We start from the raw sequence: 24547 nt of genomic DNA, 5'->3' as shown, positions 1-24547 counted from the left end.
TCCAAATTTCAGTGGAGCAGACTCGGAAAATTAAGATAGCTGCTGGGGAGATTGAGGTGAGAGATGGATTGAAATTACCTGTTCAGAAGTAGCGATTTTGTCTGACTACAAGTCAGAAAAGCATTGATTTTCAGAAGCGTTCTGGTGGGTAAAAAAAATCCCGAGAGGGTGGAAGACAGCAGAATCTGGATATCACAGTGTGGCTTGCAGAGATGCATAATTGGGCAAAGATTGAAATTCTTTACGGAAGAGAAAAGAAAATTGCGTTGTAAGATTTGGGGGAAATTCCTCATACTGAACAGGTTGCAAATGTGAAGGAGATTTGATTTTATTGTATTGCCATTATAAGATGTATATATTATATGGCATTTTGTTTATAATCTAAACAAAATGTTCAAAGATAAAAAAGGAAACTGCCCGAGGCCAAACTGGTTGCAGTGTCCAAATGGTATTCTTGAGTTATACCACGAGTGGCCCTGAGTGGACCACTGCTGGGATGTGAGCCCAATATTTGATTGGCTAGTTTAAGTTTGTTACTTGCCTTTCTGGTTAAGAAGAGGGCCCCACCCATGTTTCAGAGATCCATGAAGAAACCGAAGGAGTAAAGGATCCTGTCCATCTGCAAAACTTGCAAGGCGACTGAACCCGTTAGGACGGAGGCATGGTGACAAACTTATGCTGCTGTCCTGGAATAGCCGTCTTGTGCTGATCTTCCGTCGTTGGTTCTAGCATCAAGTGTCGGCGTGCATCGGAGGCAGTCGTCCACAACAGCTTTCCTGCACCCAGTGCCGTGCTGAGGGGCTCGCCAGAGACGTTCTCCATCCTTCAGACATTGCACCAGCATCAAGTGCTCGAACCTGCAACCCCTGGACATCCGAGGACTGGAAACTGAAGGCAGGAAAAGCAACCCTGGACCCTCTTCTGTAGACCTGCCAAGGCCCAAGAAGAATATGGGAGTGTTACACCTGGAACGCCCACCATCTCCCTTTGAGAATAGTTTTGGTACCTAACAAGTTTGGCTTTGCTGTGGCTTCCTCACACAAGCATTCCTTAAAGGAGAGTTCCAGGACTTTTTTTTTATTGTCCCTACGGGTCGGCCATGTGTTTGTAAGCATAAATCGGTAGATCGTAGGAAACTTTCCTATGGACCTTACCCGACTTTTCGCCCCTTATCGCACTCGAAATCAGCCTCCATTTTGTGATAATCCTATCATTCCGCCGCATCGACCTGGCTCACCTGCCTTTGCGGCACTAAATCAAATCCCCCGCCCCTGAGCCTGACATCAGCAGACGCGTACTGCCCATTTCAAGCACGTCTCGTGTCAACAATCGCTGCGCCTCAGCTATTGACGTGTTGCCATGGAAATGGCAGGACGCCTCTTTCCCCAATAAGTATAAACAGACCGTTTCACAACATACAGCAGCAGATTTTCGATTCCATTCCTCTCTCTGTGTTACTTTGAGTATTCTGTGACTCGTTTCAGTGCTCTGGTCAGCTACCTTCGCCGCTTGTAGCCCGTGTGAACAGATACCAGTACCACCGCTATAAATTATTTTACTATCTTTACCGCACAATGGCCACAATAATGCCGTATATGTACGAGCCCGAGTACACCGAGGAAGAACTACTGGAAAGGCAAGCACGCGAAAACGATGGGGATTCGGACGGCAGTTGGGAGGACCAGTCAACGGATGAAGAGCCTGGACCATGTCGCATGGACGGCGTCTCCACCTGGTGCACGTGCAATCGGTGCGAGCTAATGCCAACTGAGGAGGAGAACTGCTGCTGCCGTGAAAATTCCGGGTGCTTGGCCTACATTTCGGAAAGCGAGCAAAGTCAGCAGGAAGGCGAGCAAAGTCCGCAATGCATCACCGAGCTGCCAGAGTTCAGGGAAGCCTGCCTCTCACGGACAGTGTTGAGGATGATGATGGTGCTTATGCACGAACTTCGTGGCACTGTTCGTCCGCGTAATCCGAGTAACGAGTAAGTATACTCTGTTTGTGATGTCAGTGATGCCACCACTATTTCATGGTCGTCTCCCACATATAAAATTACATTTACATATCATTGGAACGCATGTAAATTGGTTCCATATAGTGCATTTTCTAGATATAATTTTTTTCTAAGAAAAATGACATGTGTTACCTGAATCGACATTGATAAGAAAGTTTGGTCAGTTTAATACAGTTTGCATCTTTTTTTTTCACAGGTGGTACAGGCTGGTGGCCTATCGTTGCTTCACTTGGTGGCTTCACGGGAGGCTCGGACACCGCGTTCGGAGAGTAATACCTGCCTGTGCGGTACTTGCCATTAGACAACATTTCCCCAGTGACAGTGGACAATACCGCGGATTTTCCCTCGATGTGCTGCAACCTCAACTTTACAATGTGTAATGTTTATTATTTATGTTTAATTAAAATCTAAAATAAAGCCCAACATATATTTTAACAATGGTTGTTTTGATTTTTTAAATGAATCTAGTGTATATTCTCCTGGGAGGGTGAGGTATTTATAAACTCACCCCCCTGCCTTCCATGTAGTAGATCCTGCAGCCATCCTCTTACATTCAGTTAGATGGCCTCTCCTTGGTGAGGCCCTGCGGCAAACGGGTCTTGTCTGCACGACCACCGCCCCGATCCACCCCCCGCCCTATCAAAGGCAGTTCGCACCGGGGTACTTGAGCTGCTGGCAAGTGGAGCTGTCAGGGAGCGATAAAGGCCAAGAGGTGCCAAAGACCATGTACACTTCAAAGTGGTCTATAGAGCATGGGTTTGTTGTTCCCATGTCTACCTCCAGACCCCGTGTCTCCTGCCAAGCATCCCCCTCACGCTGGACGGCCCCCTGCAATCCACATAAGTGTGTCTCCATTCACGAGTCTTCCTGTGTCTTGTCTGCACGACCACCGCCCCGATCCACCCCCCGCCCTATCAAAGGCAGTTCGCACCGGGGTACTTGAGCTGCTGGCAAGTGGAGCTGTCAGGGAGCGATAAAGGCCAAGAGGTGCCAAAGACCATGTACACTTCAAAGTGGTCTATAGAGCATGGGTTTGTTGTTCCCATGTCTACCTCCAGACCCCGTGTCTCCTGCCAAGCATCCCCCTCACGCTGGACGGCCCCCTGCAATCCACATAAGTGTGTCTCCATTCACGAGTCTTCCTGTGTCTTGTCTGCACGACCACCGCCCCGATCCACCCCCCGCCCTATCAAAGGCAGTTCGCACCGGGGTACTTGAGCTGCTGGCAAGTGGAGCTGTCAGGGAGCGATAAAGGCCAAGAGGTGCCAAAGACCATGTACACTTCAAAGTGGTCTATAGAGCATGGGTTTGTTGTTCCCATGTCTACCTCCAGACCCCGTGTCTCCTGCCAAGCATCCCCCTCACGCTGGACGGCCCCCTGCAATCCACATAATGCCACGACATATACACGTCATTCATTCACAAACACACCCCTGGTTCGAATTCTTTATAACCCACCTCATATTTCTAATGAGAACTTCTTTGCGCTTTGCTAGTCAACCCGTGAAGGTGCTGGTTATCTGCTCTTCGTCTCTGTGAACTTCCGTGACCACTTTGAGCAAACTCGTCAGTTTGCAACCTGTGAACTGCTCCCTGTTCTACGACAAGAAACTACTCTGATCCCTGCATCTAACTGTTTGTTCGTCAAGGTAAGTCCATGTACCATAATCATTTTGCGTCCAATTTTTTAATTTATATCTATTTGCTAGTAGTCATCAAATTGCATCCATGTTTTCTTTTCGTTCACGACAGTACATGCAAGGAACTAGTCACATGTTCTGAGTTTAGTCAAATTACTTTTTCTATTTTTTGAAAGTTATTGAAATACTTATCCGCATGTGAATAACGTGTATAGTTCCAAGAACCAAAACGGACCTTGCATTGAACCTTTTATGTGTCATTTACTGTTTTAACACATTGGTATTCATAGAGAATTGTTGATCTTTACTTTTCAGAACTTTCCATAATGCCTGCCTGTTCCATTGGCGGTTGCCCTTCGAAGACCCATAACAAATCTGAAGGTACTATAATGCATGTTTTCCCTAAGACAATAGATCAGATAAGAGGATGGGTCCGATATTGCGGATATCCAGCCTCTGAGCTAGAAAGTAGAGTCCTAGAAGTCTTTGCGGACAAGAGGGGTGATCGATACCGCATCTGCAGCAGGCACTTTAGCCCAGACATGTACTCCACATCATTGCTAATAAAGAAGAAAACACCGCGAGCGAGGCGAAAATTGCTCTCAACCGCTATTCCCACTCTATTCGTCCACATGCCTCCACTGGTGAGTCAAGTTTACGGATCTAGTTCTCGGCCTTGCGGTAGTGTGTAGCAGTAGCTAACAATAATTTCCCCATTTATGTATCCACTCAATATGAAGGCGGAAGATTCTCCATCCGTGTCGTTATTGCAGTCATCAGCCACTTCAAGCGCCTATCGGGTAATCTTACTTAGCTATTCTGACACTGACTTGTTTTAGGCATGTAAATCAATAGTTTTAATTGATCGTGTAATTATTTTACCTAATGGTACACCCTTGTACTCGTCCTCTAGTCTTTGTTTTCAGTTATAATTATTGTTATCCAAAATAATGCAAGTACTGTCTTTCAGGGAGATGCTGAGGAGTCCAACGCATTGACGACAACCGTAGATGTCACTCAGATGCTAGAGGTACGTTTCTTTCGTTTTTAGCCATTGATATGTCCTTCTGTCGTCGCCCTCCTATTTGTCTTCTTTTTTCAATATTGTGTTCATTACTAATGAAAGTCCTATGTTTCAGGGAGTCGATGGAGCATTAGTCCAAGTAGAAGGGGGAGCATGCAGTTACGGGTCGGCGCAACAGCTTGCAGAAGTGTGCACCGCAGTTACATCGTCCCTTGATGTTCTTATGCATTTCGAGGTATGGATACTGACAGTTCGATCAAGCGAAATCATATGACGTGATTACATCCGCTATACTTCCTTCTTTATTAACGCAAGTACTATGTTTCAGGGAGATGACGGAGCTTCTTCTACAAGAACATCACCCCTAGTAGTTGATGCAGATCTCTGGGTGGTGACACTTCCAACGATCGAGCAAATCGAATCATATTTACATATCCATTATTTATTTTAGACAACTGATCATTTGTGCAGGTCTATTTAGATGAGCCGTTGACGCCTGCTCAAAGTTTATGTTCTTTTTAACAAAATAGAAAAGCATACTAATGCAATTACTGTGTTTCAGGGAGTTGCTGAAGCGTCATCTTCAATAATATCATCAATGGAAGTCTATGCGGAGCCCGAGGTATGGATCTTGACAGTTCAATCTAACTAGATCAACAATGCGTGAACTATTGTCGTTTGAATGTTCTACACAATGCGTTCATTCGTGTTTTGCTATTGAGATGTACGTATGGGTATTGGTCCCCAAGTACATTTTGTGTTTTCAATATTATTATACATACTAATGAAAGTTCTATGTTTCAGGGAGTCGATGGAGCCTCAGTGAGTGATGGATGTGCTTATCATGAAAATATAGTCGTTGCAGCGCGAGAGGAAGTGGAGACATGCACACACGAGTCGGAGCAACAGCGTCCAGATGTTGAAGTTCGAGGCAAGAAAGTTTCAAAGAAAAGAAAGCAAAAGAAGGTTAGTGTCCTGTTCACTATATTATGTTGTCTTTCACTGTCAATAGTTCAATACTGTAAGTTGTGTTTAAACTGAACATCCCTTTTCTAATCTGTCCTCTAGTTGCGAGTGGGTGTAAGAACTAAATCTACACAGACAGTGAAGCGAACGAGAGATGTTGCTTGTCAAACCTTTTGGCAGGGACTTGAGACTGGAGATGCATCGTGCCAATGGGAAGAATATGAAGTGATTGACAACGGAGCTATACCACCACCAGCCATTGATAGTGAATGTCCTCCTGGTAGTTTGGATGCAGTCGGAGATCAATTCACAGAATCCACACCCGCAAAAAATAAGAGCGCGCGAAAGTTGAAGACATTGTTTTTTTCTCCCATCTCCGGACAAGGAACAGATGTTGCAATGGAAGAGAATGACGTGGACGACAATGAAACACCATCAATATCACTCAGCATAGCGGAAGACGATATCAGAGATTGTACCTTTCATGCGAGTGACATGTCCTCAACGTTACAGGCCGAACCAGCTGGGATGCAGAGTGAAAGTATAAGGAAAGAGGCCAAATTCATTGTATTCGATAGCTGTTTGATGGATATTATTATGATGATGAAATGTGGGCATTCGGTTGGTGGGGAAGTATGTGGGGAGCCATTGATTAATGTGACTCGTGCAATTCGAGGCACTAACCTTAAAATACATGCCACCTGTACACAATATCATCCGTTCGCATGGTCTGCACAACCCATGCTGGGGCAACTGCCAGCAGGCAATCTACTTTGTGCAGCGGCCGCACTTTTTAGTGGTTCAAGTTTTAAAAAGTTACAGTATTTCTTTCAGTTTGTGGGAATCCATTTCATTGCGAAAAGTCAGTTCTACAAATACCAAACCGATTATCTATTTCCAGCCATCAGCGAAGCTTGGAGAATGGAAAAAATGTCAATGGAAAGTACATTCGCGGGCAAACGCTTCAGGCTAGCCGGTGATGGACAGTGCGACAGCCCAGGATTTTCAGCCAAGTACTGCACCTACCACTTTCAGGACATGGAAAGTAAGAAAATTGTGAGTTCGGTGGTCGTGCAGGTGTCACAAAGTACATCCTCAGTGGCCATGGAGAAAGTTGGCTTTGTAGCATCATTGCAAGAACTACAATCGCGGGGAATGGTGATCGACCTGATAGCCACGGACAGACACGTTTCAATTGCCAAGACAATGAGAGAACAGTACAAAAATATAAATCACCAATTTGACGTTTGGCATCTTGCAAAATCAATCAATAAAAAATTGTCTGCTGCAGGTAAAAAAAAAGAATTGCAAGGTATTTCACAGTGGTCCAAGTCAATCAGCAACCATCTTTGGTGGAGCTCAAAAACATGTGAAGGGTCGTTGGAAATTCTACTGGAAAAATGGCGGTCAGTAATGTTGCACTGTAGCAACGTACATCGATGGTCGACAAATGAGCATTTCCACAAATGTGAACATGGCCATTTGTCCACAGAGGAGGCACGGAAGAAGAAGTGGTTGATTCCTTCATCACCCACTCACAAAGCCATTGAAAAGATTGTATTTGATAAAACTATAACAAAAGCTTTGAGGGGACTCACGGAATTCTGCCACACAGGAGATTTGGAGGTGTTCCACAATATGTGCCTCAAGTACAGGCCCAAAAGATTGCATTTTGGCATGGAAGGCATGATAAATCGGACTCTTTTAGCGGTCTTGGCACATAACCATAATGTTGGCCGTCAACAAAGTAGGACGACCGGAACTTTAGGGACGCTTCGCTACAATAAGGCCTTCACTAAAAGAAGTAAACAATGGGTGATCAAACCAGTGTTTGAGGATATGCAATATGAGTTTATTGAGAGACTTATCGTAGATGTCCTCGATAGGCACATACATGGAGTGGTGAACGAACCTATGCAGGGGACAACTGCATTGCCACCCAACATTGCCTCTGTTCCATGTCCACCTAAAGCAGAGCTCATTGAGAAATACACATCACGGTTTAAATGATTGTAATTTGATTGTCTGTTCTCTCGAGTCTCCTCATGTTGCAGGCCCATTGCAATTAAACCAAACAGTAATATAAATCATTTTTACTAAAATTATAGAATGTTTCCGTATTGCAAAAACATGGCCGACCCATAGGGACAATAAAAAAAAAGGCACGCAGACAAGATGTCCCTAAAACTAACTGCAGCTAACTAGAAATGTGTGCTCGCTCAAAGTGAAGGTCAGCTGCTTTGATGTTTTGCTCGGGTGGCGGAACGGCCCACGACCCAATATAAGGTTCTATTGTGATTTGACCTTGACAGGCCGGGACCATCCTGAAAGACTAAGAAAAGATAATGAATAAAATTTCAGAAACGAAACGATGAGCCACGTTCATTAGAAGAAGTAACGTCGGCAAAGAAGGAGTGGTGTTTCGGGTCTGCCCTACACAGAGACACAATGGAAAATGCAAATATAATGTAAGTAACTTTTGATGAGTTTATACCGCAATTTCATTACTATACAGTGGCTTTAAAGACGGGTTCAGTTGTACTTGTTCGTTCTATGTGGCATATTGTTTTCTACCGCGCACTATCTTGAGGAGAAACATCTGCTTTTACTGAAGCACCTCAAAACCTTCCTCTTTGCTTCTGCTTTCTCTCTCCCTCTCCCCTGCTACAACTGGTCCACTGTCTGCGACCTCAGTCCTGGGCCCTTCCACTCTCCACCTGCACTCCCCCCCCCCCTCCATGCCTCGCCACGCCTTTAAACACTTGTGTACACCCAGTAGCGCTGTCCTCGCTATGAAATGAATAATTTTAATAAGGATCTGATGGTGAGACTAATTTCATTTTTTATGTTTTTAGGTACATCATTCACTACTGTCTGTGTCACGAGTACCAGACACCGGCGGACGGCTTCTACAGCCGCCAGTTGCTTCTCCGCGTGAACAACGTTACCACCCTGACCATTTTATGGGACGATCGCCAAGTACAAGTATGCCCTTACGCGGTACTAACGGTTAGATGCAACATACCTACCATTGTGGTGGCCTAGCGCCTCGTTGTTGGAACAGCCATGCGATTATCAGTGCGACAGAAGAGCTTATTTTTATCGTAAACCAACACCCTGTGTACTGCACACGAACATCGCTTCCCTCAAGACGAACTAATTTGGATCGAGAGCAAAGAAAAATGCAAATCGCTGAATATTCTCTAAACATTTGATGTCCAATAAACGTACTTTGCCAAATGTACAATCTTGCCGTTTGCTTTTAAACCACGGTTTCACATTCCGAATTGTGGTGCTGTATTGTGAGATGCTCTAAGACCCTGTGTACAGCAAAGGACCATCGCGTTCCTCAATACGAACTTTTTGGAACATGAGCAAATAAAAATGCAAATCGCTGAATATTCTCTAAACATTTGATGTCAAATAAATGTACTTTACCACATTTACAATCTTGCGGTTTGATTTCAAAGTACAGTTTCATATTCCGAATTGTGGTGCGCTGTATTGTGAGCTGATCTGTGTTGATTTCCGGGGTCTGTGTGGAGTCGCGTAGAAGACGCCTGGGCGCGTTTGCCTACGCAGCACAGTCACGTCACGGATAGAGGCGGGGAATATGAATGTTTTGATAAAGTCTGTTTCAGGGGCGGGGGATTTGATTTAGTGCCGCAAAGGCAGGTGAGCCAGGTCGATGCGGCGGAATGATAGGATTATCACAAAATGGAGGCTGATTTCGAGTGCGATAAGGGGCGAAAAGTCGGGTAAGGTCCATAGGAAAGTTTCCTACGATCTACCGATTTATGCTTACAAACACATGGCCGACCCGTAGGGACAATAAAAAAAAAGTCCCGGAACTCTCCTTTAAGTGGAGGACATTAACAACTTGTTCTCTACCCCTTGGAACTCTTCATTGACCCGAGAATCCCTCCACCAACGTTGCCCCGTCTCACATTAGGGCTCACTGTCCCATACATTGCAGGGCTTGACTGTCTTGCTGCATAGTAATACTCATCTTTGCAGGGATGTGTTATTTTTTTGTTCTTCTCCAGTGATTGTATCCACCATAAGCAATATTACAAGCCACCCGCCACGCCAGAGTATAGAAATAAGCCTCAGGCCTAGTCTTTTATTCCAGAAATAAGAGCCAAGTCGGTCAAGCCCACCAATGGTAAGGATCTGCACTATTAAACTGGCAGAGGCTTCATGAGAGCTTCTGGCCAACACTCCTGCAAAGCAAGATGCATGACTTCCAGGCAGACACAGACTGGCCACACAGCACCACGTGGAACTGGAAAGCCCCTTGCATATATGGCAATTCCGGACAGAAGATGGCAGGAAGGTGGCCATGGCACAAAACGAAAGTCAGCTGGCTAATAGTACCTGGAAATATCATTATGCTGTAAAATAAATGTGCACAAGCAAGGGCCAAAACACATGCAGGAAAGTATTTGCTGTCACAAGCCCTATTCTGGACAGTGGGTGACTGCCACAACAAAGTTGCACAAGAAAAAATTAAGTAACCCAGTGTGGAGTGTGCGGTATAAATCAAGACAGTATGTGTACTGCTAGTCTCGGGGAGTGATCAATTGCCTCAAAGTGAGGAAATTAATGAGGGCAGGCCAGACGGCAAACAGGTGTCGCATTGGGAGTCAGAAAGCAGGAAAATATTTTTATAACACCAATCTCATCCGACATTTGGAAAGGATTTACCTTTCACTGCAAGTACAAGTTAATGTAGAAAGAAACCTACTGTGGAAGCAAAATCAAAGCAAGTCAGTGATCCACGCGTTGTCCCACTGAAACCCTTAACATACCTCTGCCACTAGCATACAGCTACCACCAACAAAGAAAATTCAGTATAGCTGGGCACACATGGGCACTGTGCCCATACAGCTTCCCCTCTCCCTCCATCAGACATACCCTGACTGCGGCCTTAAACTCAAGCTCTTGCCGGCTGCACTACCACCGTTTGTTGCCTTTAATTATTCATATTTTTCTCCTTTGCTCTACACTCTCCACTTCTCACCCTTCCATGCACTTTTCCCCACCCCCCCATGCACTTGTGTGTTCTCAATGTCACCGGGCCTAGTAAGATCTGTTCTCCCTGCTCCCTTATAGCGCCCTCTGAAACACTTGGAGCGTGATAGAAACAAAATAGCACTATCCTAAACCACCAACAGCGCCCACACAAAAACTAAGCGTAAATGCACACAAGCATCCCTCGATCTAAACTCTTGGAACCTCCACCACATTGATTGCTGTCCGAGGGCGTTGGCGTTCCAGTCACAAAGCGCATTGAGGTCATACAAATGGGGAAGAGTGCTACATAAATAACCAAATACAATACTTACAAGCCAGGTATTTTCAGATCTGAAAAATCGATCGGTGGCTTTGGTTCTTACCTTGATAGCAACATGAAGCCTGGCAATCTTCTTGGAGGGACCAAATGCTTCAAAAGTGCTGTCATCAACCTCTACAGCCATAGTAAATATTGGAGCATGAACAGGTCCCGTTTGAGAAACTAGTTTGTACTGCAGGCCAGGTCTTAATTGATTCAGTCGCATTAGTGCGTTCATGCCAACTGGAGGATCAGCTTTGACCTCTGAAATAAAGGGACATGTAAACACTTCAGACGGGGTCTAAGAGATGTAAACAAAATCCAACCATAAGGACGAGTCTGCTCGTCCTTTTCGCATAGACTTGAATAGCCTGGCAAGGAGTTCAAAGCTAGCCTGGTGGACAACAGGCCAATTTAGAGCGTATTAGCATATTGACCCATATGGTGAGCGTAATAAACTGGCCCACGATAGATTGTCTCAGTACACCCGTGGGATATTAAGCAATCCACACGTGTTTAATATCGACAAATAGATTAACAGGAAGGAAAGATACCTTTCTTCTGAACCCTCTTCTTTTTCTTGCTTGGAGACTTATCTTCTCCATCTTCCTCCATTGGGCGTTTTACTGGAGCAACTGCGTAGGTTGTGCTCGGAGGGATCTGGACAGTATAAGAAAAGGCTGTGGAATGAAAAGGAAAGATTTTTTAAAAAACAATCCAATCCACTTTAAAAAAATACCCCCATACACCGCTGTTATCCTAGACCAGCCCAATTGGATCTGTAACTTGATGCAATTATGTTCACCGTCATATCACCACAAAATAACCAGGTCGCCAAACACAAAAACCCAATAGCCCAGAGAAGTCACTCAAACTTATAACAGACCCATATATGTAGCATGCACTATTAATACCAAAGCGTTGTTGCTAGTTCGAAGCCCATTTAACGTCTGCAGATTGGACATGGCGAAACACCCACTTGGTACACAATCACTGATTCCCATTCCCAAGTGAAATGGGCGTGGCTCCATAGCACAAGCTCTTGGTTCACTCGAGACTGAACTGTTCCGAGCCTTTACCAACCAGTGAAGCCCTCCTGCTACCGGCTTATTTTAAATACATTGAATGTAAAAGCATTCTACCCATTTTCTGCTTCGTGTGCAGGAGTTGGAAGACACTGAACTAATACAACAATGGCCATCTAAAAGCAAAACAAATATAACCGCACACTCTTGCATGGCTCAAGATTGAGCATACTGGATATCTTTTGCAGGGCAGTGTGCCCGGTGAGTGCTCGGGTTGCAGGAGAAACGCACTACGAAGACTCCCAGATCAAGGCCAAAGATGTTGAGCCCATTCCAAAGTGGTCACCTCCACTTCTCCACTGGTGCGAAAAGGGGTAGCATCGCCTGAAGAGGCTACGAATTATACACACTAGCACTAGTCCTCCTTCACCATGCTGCCGAGCAGAAATTCTACACTGCCCCTCGTTAATTTAGAGACCTGCTCAGACCTAGACCATCTGCATTCATTAGGTTCTACTGGCCAAAAGTATTCAGGCTTTCCAAAAACAAATCCGTGACTGCAAGCTACAAGGCACAGTCTAAGCAGTACATTCGCATGCTTTAATCCAAAGAAGATTCAACTGGGCGCCAGGGCACAACGCGTATCGCTCAATTAGCAATTCTGAAACTTGCATTAGGTGGTTTCAAAGATCAAAGAGAAGAGGTAGAACGTTGGTAGCTTCATTCAGACCGTTGAATATTACACAGGTGGTCATGTGGAAAAAGAAAGGAAAAAACGTGTACATGCAGAGTAACAAAATTACATACCGTGTCATGTCGGGCCAATGGAAACAAATTTAAGATTAGAGTACCCAGAGTTCTAAGGCTAGGAAGGCAATCACAAAACACCCCTTTCACTCTCAATTTGATTTAATGCCATTTTAACCAAGTCCCCCCCAGAGCAGGAGAAACCAAAGCTGCCATCTCTGGCAGCTCCGAATTACAGTCCACCTAACTGAAATGGCCCTCGCACATGAATGACAGTGAATTGATTGTCTTGAACTTCTATCTCATCGACCCCAAATGCTTCGGCATATCCGATACATATACTTGGATTTTGAAAGTGGGGTCTCAGCAGCACTCATTTGGGGTGCAGTCATAGTCCCTCGGATTTAAGGAAAGAACTGGCCCAACCCAGAGGGTCTCTGAACACCTTGCATGGTTTTAAGTGCAAAAGGTGGCAGGCGAACCGAAGTTAAGATGTGGAAAAGGGATGCAAAGTAAGCTTACTGGTCCTCTATTTGCATGTTGGAGAAATATGGGAAAGCAGCCATTAAGTTGTTTTACCAGCCAGATGCACGAGCATTTAGAAACTCCAGGATGCCTCGAGGGACCTATAGGACTTCCACTCGCACCACCTGGGCATAGACGATATTCGAGTCACTAAGTAGGATGATACTTCTCAATGCTCCAGACAACCTTTTTGTGTAAAGTGATTGGGTGTGCATGGAGCAGTGTTACTCAGTCTGATACTTGATTATGGGCAGTCTATTCAAACGCTATGAATTTGCACAAGGCACTCAGTCGAACCATGTAGAGTGGCACAAACTGAGGTCTTGCTAAGAGTTGCGGATAAGACTTGATAGTAGAAGTTAACCGCCACCAGGAGCAGTTATGCACTTAGAACAGCTTTCCAAAGGAAAATCTGCAGATGTAAATCTCCAGACCTACATTACCGATATTCATCGTTTTCCATAGGAGTGGTGGGGAGAGCCATTTCCACGCCCCACACAGCATCCAAACTGAAACTATGACGGCTCACAAAAAAAAGCGTCGAAATTGCAACACGAACATTGCGTCACATCACAATAGAAACCATGGGGTCAGAATTAGGATTCCTAGCTGCTTCAGTGTAGTGAGCATCATCCCTTACGGAGGAGCTACTTCTGGAAAACCAGGTCACAACAAATCCAACTTGTGCACAAGATGCAAACTACATTTTCCCCCCACAATAGGTTGTACAATGTGCTTCACTATCCCTTCCGTGGGCCCCTTCTTAAACCAATAAACATCCGACAGGTTTGTATGGCACCACTTTCTTGGCTGTAACCATGAAATGAATAGCTCCCAGCAAAACGTGGTAAACGGAAGCCACATTGTAACCAATAGCCGATCAGAGTCGCAAATATTTTCGATGCAGTTTTAACAAGATGACAGTTTTATTTCCCGGGAATTTGGTAGTACTGCTGCTTAAAAACAAAGCTTCATTTGGCACACGCATTTCCTGCACGCGTTTAACACCCTTGACCCAGCGCATTTACTAAAACATGGAGACCTTTGAAGCAAACACTTACGCGTGCTGGTGTATTCCACGGCAAGGTCCTTCGGTTTCCCGATCACCTTTGGGGGAAGAACGTCCATCCCTAAAACTTTGTGAAGTTGTCCAAAGGCTGCGAGCCGCAATGCGTGCTGTAACATAAAGCATTCTCAGGCGAGGGTGCAAAAACAATCTTCAATATGCCCATTAGTTAGACTCGCACATATTTCTATAAAAAGGTACACATCGGTCAACGCTACGGGTCAAAACAGTCAAAGGCGAGTGTGAGGTTGGTTACCTGGGCGCTCTGAGTTATGTCTTCCCTTTCTTGGGGATCTAGGTGACCGATGGCATCAGTTGCCTCCTTCTCACAGGGATCATAGAGACCTGGACCATCTGAAACATTTAACAACTCTTCATGAAGAGTGGTCAGAGTTTAGAATTAGTTTCTCTCAACAGTACCGGAATGTTCACCCTTGGCGGAGGTTACAGATGAGATGTACATGAAAATCTACCCAAGCATGGCTCTGGATTTTGCTGGATACTGGCATTTATGTACACATTGTGACCTCAAACGCAGAAAGGGTTGGTTATAGGAGAAACAGAACAGCTAACCCATTTGTGTTCGATATTGTTTGTGAACTAGTCCCATGCGACATGTCACCTGTGCGCAGAAATATCTACCTGGCATGAGGATTCCAGATGCAAGACACTCCAGCACCCTCCGCACAGCTTCACCAGCCCCCATTGGCCTGTTGGCTGTTCCTATCGCCTTCTCACAGAGAAGCTCCAATGGCTGTCCAAAAGACACGCAAAGTCAGTCATGTTGAACCAGAAAGAAAAAGAACGCATCCTCCAAAAAGGGGCAGAAATGGATGTCGACACTCTAGGGTAAATGCCATACAAAATAGCGGAAAATATGGGCGCCTTGCACCGCAGCGCATATTACAGCTGTAAGCAGAAGTGAAAAGAAAAATATTTACCCAGCCTCTAAGAGGTGACCATGTAGGAACACGGCTACAGAGGTCCCGAAGAACACGAATAACGATCACACAAGACTTCAACCCATTTGCTCTTGCCTAAAACGGGTAATGGAGAAGATTAGCATAAAACACTACACAAGATACAAAAATAAAAAATAAAGTATATAAATATAGTGCTACTTTGTCAAGGGTAAGCCATGTATGACTTGAAAGTTTAACATACGTTAAAAGGTTAATTTAACATTTAAATTACTCTTAACACAAAGCAGCAGCTATTAATCTATATGAACTGTTTCCTCGGTATTTAAAGTGCTTCTTTAGCAACTGTTCCTGGACAGACGCTAAAGCCTGCACAACTAATATCCAACATACATTAAGTATTAACTCAGTTAATTTAAAACTATATTCTACTATAAGACAAAAAAAAAAGAACAAAATGCAAACCTGGAACCACTTGGCGTGTCGGAGTGACGCCAAGGCAGCAAGGCATTTCTGCCTGTCCAGAACGTCCGGGGGATCGATGACTGATAGCGTTTCTATTCATGGATGGAATAAGAAGACAAGGCACAGTTTGACCAAGGGGGGTCTGTCAGGTGGAGAGGGGAGGAGGCAGCTTCCTAAAGGGCAGCTGAGGCTCCCTACATAGTGTGTCCTCAAACAAACTAGGCCCTAGTGTACTGCCAAACAAGAAATAAAAATTAAATGGATTATAACTAAACCAAAAAAATATGACATAAGGGAAACCAAGCAACACATGAAGGATGGCCTAGGTTATGTGCATGAGCGATTACCCTGCCCTGGGAGTGTTAGTGTAGAAATGGAACTGGTGACTCCTAAAAGCAGAGATTCTGGCTGTGTGTCTACAATCGAGGGAACCCCCTCCGCCCGCAAGGCTTGACTGCCCTGGCCCCGGCCCGTGACAGAGAGAGTCCTGTTGGTCAAAGGTCCAGCGTCCCTAAAATCGACACAGAAGGCTTGATACGATCAGAACCATAGAAATGATTAATTGAGCACAAAATTAACAGTCTGTGCTGCAGCAAAATTGAAGTTGCGTTGAAGTAACTTAGAGGGTTTTAGATAAGGCTAGTGGAGCAGTTAATATGCATACAACCTCAAAACATGGAAATACTCTGTTTCGAATTATTCGAATTCAGTCGCTTAAGGACATGTCGACTGTAAGCATTTAAAAAATCTAACTTTATCCAAAACTCTGCACCTCTCCCTAAAATCCAATTGCACGCCGTTTGAAAAGCAGACAAGCGGCTCAATAGCTCTGGTCATTTTTGCTGCAACACACACTGGTCATGACAGTTCGACAACATGCATCACAGCTAGCCTTCGGTGGCATATACATTAAGACACGGTGCATCCATTTCTAAACACAAGTCCCGCCAAACCCACCCAAGTTACTGCAGGCCTCAATAGGCAATAATGAATAAAGGACACCATTCGTTTGGCCACGAGATTCACTTGCGGTTAAGCGCCAATTACGTAAAACCTCTAGTTTAAATAAAAAACTCCAATAAGAAACACGCTACCTTGGTAATATTTTTAGCTGCATAAAGTGGGCAGATTAAGTTAAATTAGGCGTATAATAGCCAGCAGCGTACGCCCTAAGCGCCCCCATCTAAGGTCTCAAGTCAAGCCCGATGGGGAGAATCGCTGGCTGGATGCCTGGCGGCTCCAGGCTCGTACCTCCGGAGGACGCCTTCTCAGCTTCTTCCCGAACCAGCGGCGACGTCAGGCGGATGGTCAGCTCCAGGGGGGGCTCCTTGGCGTTCTTGATCAGGATGGCCGCATCATGGATGCACTGAATCACTTCATACTTCTCTTCCGCCACGGACTGCAAGGCAAAACAAGTAGGGTTTCTAGACGACCCCAACACCCCCACCTACTTACTGCAAGCCACCATGCCGGCCAGTACAGGGCATACTCACAAGAAACTGGAGCTCCAAGTTGTCGGCGACTTTCTTGAGAAGCGCAATGGTCGGCTTATCCTTGCACAGCAGGACCAGCTCGAGCTCCAGGTCGCCCTTTAAGAGGAGGCCCTTGGCAACCAGCCCGACTCGCATGACTCCGCGCAGCGTCCGGGTGACGTTCTCTGGGGTGGGCTTGGTCTCGGGCCTAAGAGGAGGAGGAAGGGGCAAGTTAGGCGGGGAGGGGGGCAGATCGCTTGGGTGCGGGGCGGGGGAGAGGGGGGTGAGAGAGCAAGACCTACCCCTCCTTGGCATCCTCGTCGGACGCGGTGGCTGCCACCGCCGCCGTCTCCATGCACTCGGCGTCGGCCTCGCTCTTGGGGTTCTCCCCGGTGACCTTCTCCTGCTCGTCGATCCAGTCGGACACGGCCTTGAGGGCCCGCTCGGTGTGGGAGACCATGTTCTGCACGGCCTCCAGCTCCTCCTGGGTGGGGTAGACGGCCGAGTGCTTGGCCATGACATGGCGGTCATCGTTCTGGAAGATGCGCATTGGACGCTGCAAAGACACACAAACAAGAGGGGGTCACACACACTCCCACAGTCCCCCAGCAGCAGCAGCACCATCCCCGGAAAGCTCGCTTACCATGGCGGCGGGGCAGGGAGGCGCTCTTCCGCCTCACACTCGAGCTCTTCCTTCCTAGCCAAGCATAAATCGAAAAAAAGGAGTCACTTGAAATCAGCCCGAGAAAGCAGCAGATACACACCCCCCACCCCCCGCGGCGCCTTCCCCCCCGCCAGCAGCACAAGCCCCCAGGGCCCAGGCGAGCGGCAGCCACCCGGGGGCCCATGTCCAGGGGCCGCGGACCACAATTCCCATCAGCACCCGCCAAGATGCAAGCCATGCGACAACACAGCTGGCCAGCCACTGGGGCCACCCAACACCCTCCCTCAATAAATGGCAATAGCCGACCCTTAGCAGCAGTACCTTGCCCGTTACCCAGCACCGCCCCTCGCTCGCTGTACTGCGGTCGCCCTACGGCCCGGGTCTCCGTAGCCTCACCCCATGCACCTGTACCTGGAAGCCGCGCTCCATGGGGGCATTTGCTAAGCGAGTAGCTGGAAAATACATGTTTTTCTCTCTCACAATTGGCTCCAGGTTTACATTTCCCCACCATGCGGTAAGAGACCATTCCCGGTAGCATGTGCACTAGGAGCAGGCCGTGCGCAAGCAGCAGGAGTAGAAGGTGTTCTGCCTCCCTGTGTGGGCACCGGTACTCCCCTCAGCTGCAGGGGGGGCTGCGTGAACAAGTTTCCTCCAGTCCTCGCCCCCATATGTCCCTTCCCAGTTAGTTATGCAAGCCCTCTGCTGACAAGATGTGTGGGGGGGCTGCACCTGTGCGCGCCGGCCCGCGGTCCCCTCACGCGGCGCACCGCCAGCTCCCGGCGTGCACCGCGGCCTAGCAGCACCCGCGCGCCCCCAGAGGACAAAGACCGGCCTCCGCCGCCATGACAGGCCCGCTGCCGAGTAACCGCCACACTCGCGCGCACACACCGGGGCAGGGCCGGCGAACCCGCGCCTCGGACATCCGATCATTAACAGCCCTGGGCCCTCACCCGGAATGCGGGAGCCTCGCCCGTGTCGTGTAACGGCTCCTCGTAATGCGCCCGCTTCTAGAACCTTCCTCTGGGGGTTAGCAGCACAGGCTGCGCCAAGGACTGCCTGCCGTTGGGTGGGCGGTACCATGAAATGCTAGTCCGACGGGGGAAGGCTCCTCAAAGCCGGCGTAGAAGCCAAAACCCTAAGCATCAGAATACTCACTGGTTCTCCGAATACTGCGTGGGCCGCCGTCGCCGATTTCTTAGGGCTGGTGTTACTCCTCTCGTCCCCCCCTCCGCGCGAACTCCTTAGTACGGTCCGCACTCCGAACAATGCTAGACGGAGACACAAAATGGCGGCCGGGAGGGGGGAAGAAGATAGAGCGGTGAGAGGAGCGTCGGCGCGTGTGAAGAGAGCGGCGCGCGCCCGGCTGCGTATATATACGGGGCTTGTTCCTGAGCGATGAGGCGGAGCTTTCTCACAGGCAAGCCTCGGTTTGAGTCAAGTATCCTCCTCTCAATTGGTCCTTTAATGCGGCGGGTAGGGCAAAACGAGGCTTGAAACGCAGCCCGCATCTCCACACCAGGAGTTCTTTTTCTGGGCGGGGCAACTCATGCTGTGTCCCATGGCAACGCTGTATGGTCAGAATAGAAGGAGAAGAATCAACCTACATGATTCTATGTCAAGACCGGAGGCTCTGATTATGCTTTCTCTTCAACTTTACTGATCAGCAGCAAATAAAATATTTCCAAAGAACATGAATACAAATTTGTAAAAACTACAATAACCATGTTTTTTGAACATTTGTAGTTCATTTCTATTGGTCTCTAACTGACCACGTGACAAACTTTAAACCAATAAGACAGTCCTCAATGAACTAAATCTCTTGTCCTCTTTCCCTTCTTCCTCTTTCTTTGCTGCTCGGCAGCGAGTTAAGTACTTTCTTCTATATTCATTTCGAAAGCTATTATATGTATGTTTGTGTAATCTGGGTAACGCGTGGTGTTTACTTTAACAGGCGGAACATTTCCGCGACGGAAAGGCGGCTCTAGGGAGCAGCGACCGCGACGGGGCTGGTGCTCCGGCGGCCGCAACGCCGGCGATCCGTCATAGAGGGCACTATTATAACGGAAGAGAGAGCGCGACGGGACCGCGTAGTTCCGGCGCTCTTTCCTTCGTTATAATTCGTGTGAGTGGAGTCAATTCAAACCGACCATTGTGTGATCGCGGAGACTCTCGGATATATATACATTATCTGTAAGAGCAGCAACAACACGCATCGCTCGAGCGTAGCGTCCTGTTAACAGCTCTACAGCGCCCCTGCAGGCAATACGCCTTCACCGCACCAAAATCGGGCACAGTCCCAGGTAAAACCTGTAAATTTGAGATCTTACTCATATATATTTGGATAAGATATACCCAAGGGTATACATACTTATATATATTGATTATATATATATATTATATTTAGATATCATATCATATTTTTTGCCCCAGGGCCTGGGAATCATGAGTTCCTCTAGTGATGAGGGAAAGGCTGGGGTCAGCCAAAAGAGGAATCATTCAGAAATGAATGTTGTCTTCCAGAAAGCCCTGGGGGCTTCTCTGGGACATAATCCGCAGCAGATAGCGCTGATGGAGGATTGGCTCAGACTATCCCAGGGCCTGGAGGCGGATAAGAGCATTAAGGCTCGAATGAAGACAAAAGGGGGCAGTAAATCAGCTCGCAGGGCAGATGAAGCCCATACCCCCCCGAGCACACCACCCAAAAAGAAAGGTGGCAAAAGAAAGAGAAAGGGTAAGACGGTGACTCGCAGGGGACGAGTATCATCCTCAGATTCCTCAGAAGAGGGCGAGAATGATTGGGAGGAGGAATACCCCGATGAAGAGGAAGTGTTATCTATATCCTCCTCAGACGATGATCAGGAAGCGTTAAAGAAAAAGAAGAAAGAGGAGGAGGAGATAGCAGAGGAAGGGGATTTCGATCCAGAAACCCTGATACATCCCAGATCCTCAGAATGGGAACCTCCCAAGAGGATTTCAGCATATCTGAAGAAGCGCCTGAGAGCGCCATTAGCCAAAGAGGCGAGAAGCAAGATGAGGGCGGAATGCCCCAGACCTCTTCTCCCTGAGGGAGCGGCGGACACGCCGGTTATAGATGACAAAATGATAACCTTTATGAGTAAGTTTACCAAAGATGTGAGGAAGGGCCTAGACAGATCCTGGCGTTCGTGTCAGGACAAGATGTTAGATATGACGGGGCCCCTCACAAAAATTCTCCAGATGGGAGAAGAAGCGAAAACGAAAGGAGAGCCAATTGACCCGGCAATCCTTATCGGATGGACACAGAGGGCGATATGCATGTTAGGAAACGCTAATCATGCTATTACGACAGAAAGGAGGAGATCGTTACTAGTGAAGATCGATCCAAAATTGAGTGAATTGGCCTCCTCAGAATCTGCCACTTCGGCAAAAGGGAAATTGTTTGGAGATTCCTTCATCAAGGAGCTCACGAAATTCGTAAATTCATACGCAGCTTTAGACAAAGCTCAAGCTTCCCTTAAAAGAGTATTTGGGAGACAGATTTTTGGACGGGCCAGCAGAGGGAGGGGTCGTTCGGCTGGCCGGTTCCAATACAATCAATCCTATCACGACAGATCTCAATGGAGAGATTATGAGGAACGCAAACAAACACCGTTCTTCCCTTCGAGAGGTAGAGGAAGAGGCAGAAACTGGCGAGGTGAACGTCAGCAGAACAATCCAGGTGAGACCACCAATGCCAGGCGTGAATACCATAGAAGTGGGTGGGAGAACCGCCCAATTTTTACAGAATTGGTTGAACATATCAGGAGATACCTGGGTGATTCAAACTGCGCAGGGTTTTTATATAGATTTTCTAGACACACCCCAGCAGGAGAAACCACCAAAGGGAATAGTTTTGAACAGAGAGGACAAAATATCGTTAGAAAGAGAGTTGAGAGGTTTGGTAAACAAAAAAGCCATACGCCCAGTCTTAGATCAGTCTATAGGTTACATAAGCAATATGTTTCTAGTAAAAGGGAAACACAAGACAAGACCTATAATAAACCTGAGAGGTCTAAACAGTTACGTGGTATACAGACACTTCAAAATGGAAGGGATACACCTACTAAGGGATATTCTAATTCAGGGAGACTGGCTAGCCAGGATAGACTTGAAGGATGCATACCTGACTATTCCCATAGCAGAGGAACACTGCAGATTTCTGAGATTCATCTGTGGAGGAACGACATGGGAGTTTCGATGTCTCCCTTTCGGACTGGCATCAGCCCCATGGTGTTTCACCAAGATGATGAAACCAGTAGTATCGCACCTCAGAGCTCTAGGGATACGACTTATAATTTATCTAGACGATATATGTCTGATGAGCCAAGAGAAAGAAACACTGGTAGGACAAGTGCAATTAACAATAGAATTATTAGAGTCCCTGGGCTTCATTATAAATTGGGAGAAATCCAGCTTAATCCCAACACAGAAGATAGAATTCCTAGGGTTCATAGTGGACTCGGATCAGGGAACTCTCAGTCTACCCATTCACAAAGTGAACGAGATCAAGAAACAATTGAGACACACACTAGCAAAGGGCGAAATATCTCTGAGGGACATAGCGAGATTGGTGGGACGCCTTGCGGCTTCGATTCAAGCAATCTTCCCGGGGCCATTACATTACAGGGCACTCCAGAGATTGAAGATATATCACCTCAGAAAGGGCGCTTCATACGAATTAAAAGTGAACATCTCAACAGAAGTGAGGGAAGAGTTGGAATGGTGGCTCATTCATATGGATGCATGGAACGGGAGAGCCATATTTGGCTCATCCCCGGACCTGATCATAGAATCAGACGCCAGCAGATGGGGCTGGGGAGCCCGTTGCGGGAATCTATCGACAGGGGGCAGATGGTCGGATCAGGAGACGAAGCTCCATATAAACTGTCTAGAATTACTGGCAGGATCGTTTGCAGTCAAATGCTGGACACAAGAGAGAGTACAATGTTGTGTCCTTCTAAAGATGGACAATATCTCAGCAGTCAGATATATCAACAGGCTGGGAGGGACAAAATCCAGAATTCTTGCGGAACTAGCGAAGGAATTTTGGGAACTTTGTCTGGAAAGAAGAGTTTCAGTAAGAGCAGAATATCTGCCGGGACAACAGAACGTAGTGGCCGACTGGAATTCCAGATACCTCAGAGACTCCAGCGATTGGAAACTGGACGAGAGGGTGTTCCAGGAACTAATGTCCCGGTGGGGTCCATGCCAGATCGATCTTTTTGCATCGAGGTTGAACAGACAATTACCCCGATTTTTCAGCTGGAGACCAGACCCGGAGGCAGAGGCGATAGATGCTTTCCTGCAAGTCTGGGGCCATCAGAGGAATTATGCATTTCCCCCGTTCTCCATGATAATGAGGACCCTTGCTCAGGTGAGACGTCAGAGGGCATCACTAATCCTAGTAACGCCAGATTGGAGAGGTCAAGTATGGTTTCCCAGTCTTCTGGAGATGTCTTATCAAAATCCACTGACTTTACCCAAGGGAGAACTAATAATACGAGATCCCAGAGGTCTCAGTCACCCTTTGGTGAGGTCAGGAGGAATCAACCTGGTAGCGTGGGCGATTTCAGGGGATCTTGGATTAGGCCAGGACTATCGAATGAGGCTGAGAACATTATCAACGAATCCTGGGCCCCCGGAACACACAAGGCTTATAGATCAGCATGGGCTAGATGGTGTAGCTGGTGTTTGGAGAGGAACATACATCCCGATGGAACGGATGTAGTACATGTAGCAAATTTTTTAGCTCAGATGGCAGCACAAGGTAAAGCTTATAGAACCATTAACACGGCCAGGTCTGCGATATCGGCTGGACATCCTAGAGTTGATGGTCTAGCGATTGGGGAACACCCATTAGTTTGTAGACTATTAAGAGGAGTAAAAATGATTAAACCTCCTAACGAGAAATATAGTGAATTATGGGATGTTGATAAGGTCCTGAGACTATTTTTGACATGGCCAGATAATCAAGATTTGACACGTAAAGCAATTTCAGGTAAATTAGCTATGATTTTATGTCTGCTAGCATGTAAAAGATCGTCTGATATCAGAGCACTGGAGATTAATAGGCAGAGTATGTCCCCCAATGGAGTGACTTTCCTCATTTCGAAGAGGACTAAGACAGGTTTGAAATCTGTTTCATATGAAGCTTTTCCAAATCAACCAAAATTATGTCCAGTTAGATGCATAAAGGCATACGAAGATATGACGAGGGAAATAAGACCCCAGGGGGTAACTCAACTATTAATAGCGATTTGTAAACCTTTTAAAGCGGTTAGACCGGCGACCATAGCCAGATGGCTTAGGTGGGTGATGGCAGAAGCAGGCATAAATATTGAGAAATATGGCGCTCATTCAGTCAGAGGAGCGATAGCTACTAAGGCATATAACATAGGAGCTAGAGTAGAAGACATCATGAAATCGGCGGATTGGTCGAATGAATCGATTTTTAAGACTTTCTATTTTAAACCTTTAGAAAGTGCAACATCGTTAGTGGTAAGTAAGCTTTGAACAAGCATAATCAGAGCCTCCGGTCTTGACATAGAATTCAGATTTTCCACACATTCGTTACAGAAAGTCATAATTCTATTAAAGACACGGAGGCGAAGGATTATCCCACCCGATCAATCGTAAGAATGTAATGTTTACATAACATGTTTTCTG

The 24547-nt window shown here is 46.7% G+C and overlaps 1 protein-coding gene across 9 annotated transcripts in view; it reads right to left on the bottom strand.

Annotated features, from left to right (window-relative positions):
- The window catches only part of ILF3 (interleukin enhancer binding factor 3), a 62050-nt gene extending 42751 nt beyond the window's left edge, over positions 1-19299 (bottom strand). Inside the window, exons 1-12 of one of the 9 annotated variants that reach the window (XM_069604286.1) lie at positions 19019-19299; positions 17843-17896; positions 17502-17755; positions 17221-17407; positions 16979-17126; positions 15728-15819; positions 15284-15379; positions 14985-15096; positions 14599-14714; positions 14338-14452; positions 11534-11659; positions 11044-11243 (exon numbers count right to left, since the gene is read on the bottom strand). In XM_069604286.1, coding sequence (XP_069460387.1) covers positions 11044-11243; positions 11534-11659; positions 14338-14452; positions 14599-14714; positions 14985-15096; positions 15284-15379; positions 15728-15819; positions 16979-17126; positions 17221-17407; positions 17502-17755; positions 17843-17845 — 1449 coding nt within the window. In that variant the 5' untranslated portion in view covers positions 17846-17896; positions 19019-19299. Of the gene's footprint in view, positions 1-11043; positions 11244-11533; positions 11660-14337; positions 14453-14598; positions 14715-14984; positions 15097-15283; positions 15380-15727; positions 15820-16978; positions 17127-17220; positions 17408-17501; positions 17756-17842; positions 17897-18813 lie in introns of all 9 variants that reach the window. The other 8 variants (XM_069604289.1, XM_069604283.1, XM_069604284.1 and 5 more) reach the window with 8 other exon arrangements.
- Positions 19300-24547: the final 5248 nt, after the last annotated feature.

Source organism: Ambystoma mexicanum, chromosome 3q, assembly GCF_040938575.1.
Source record: "Ambystoma mexicanum isolate Mex_15411 chromosome 3q, UKY_AmexF1_1, whole genome shotgun sequence".
NCBI lineage: Eukaryota > Metazoa > Chordata > Amphibia > Caudata > Ambystomatidae > Ambystoma > Ambystoma mexicanum.
This window is presented reverse-complemented; position numbering and strand designations above follow the sequence as displayed.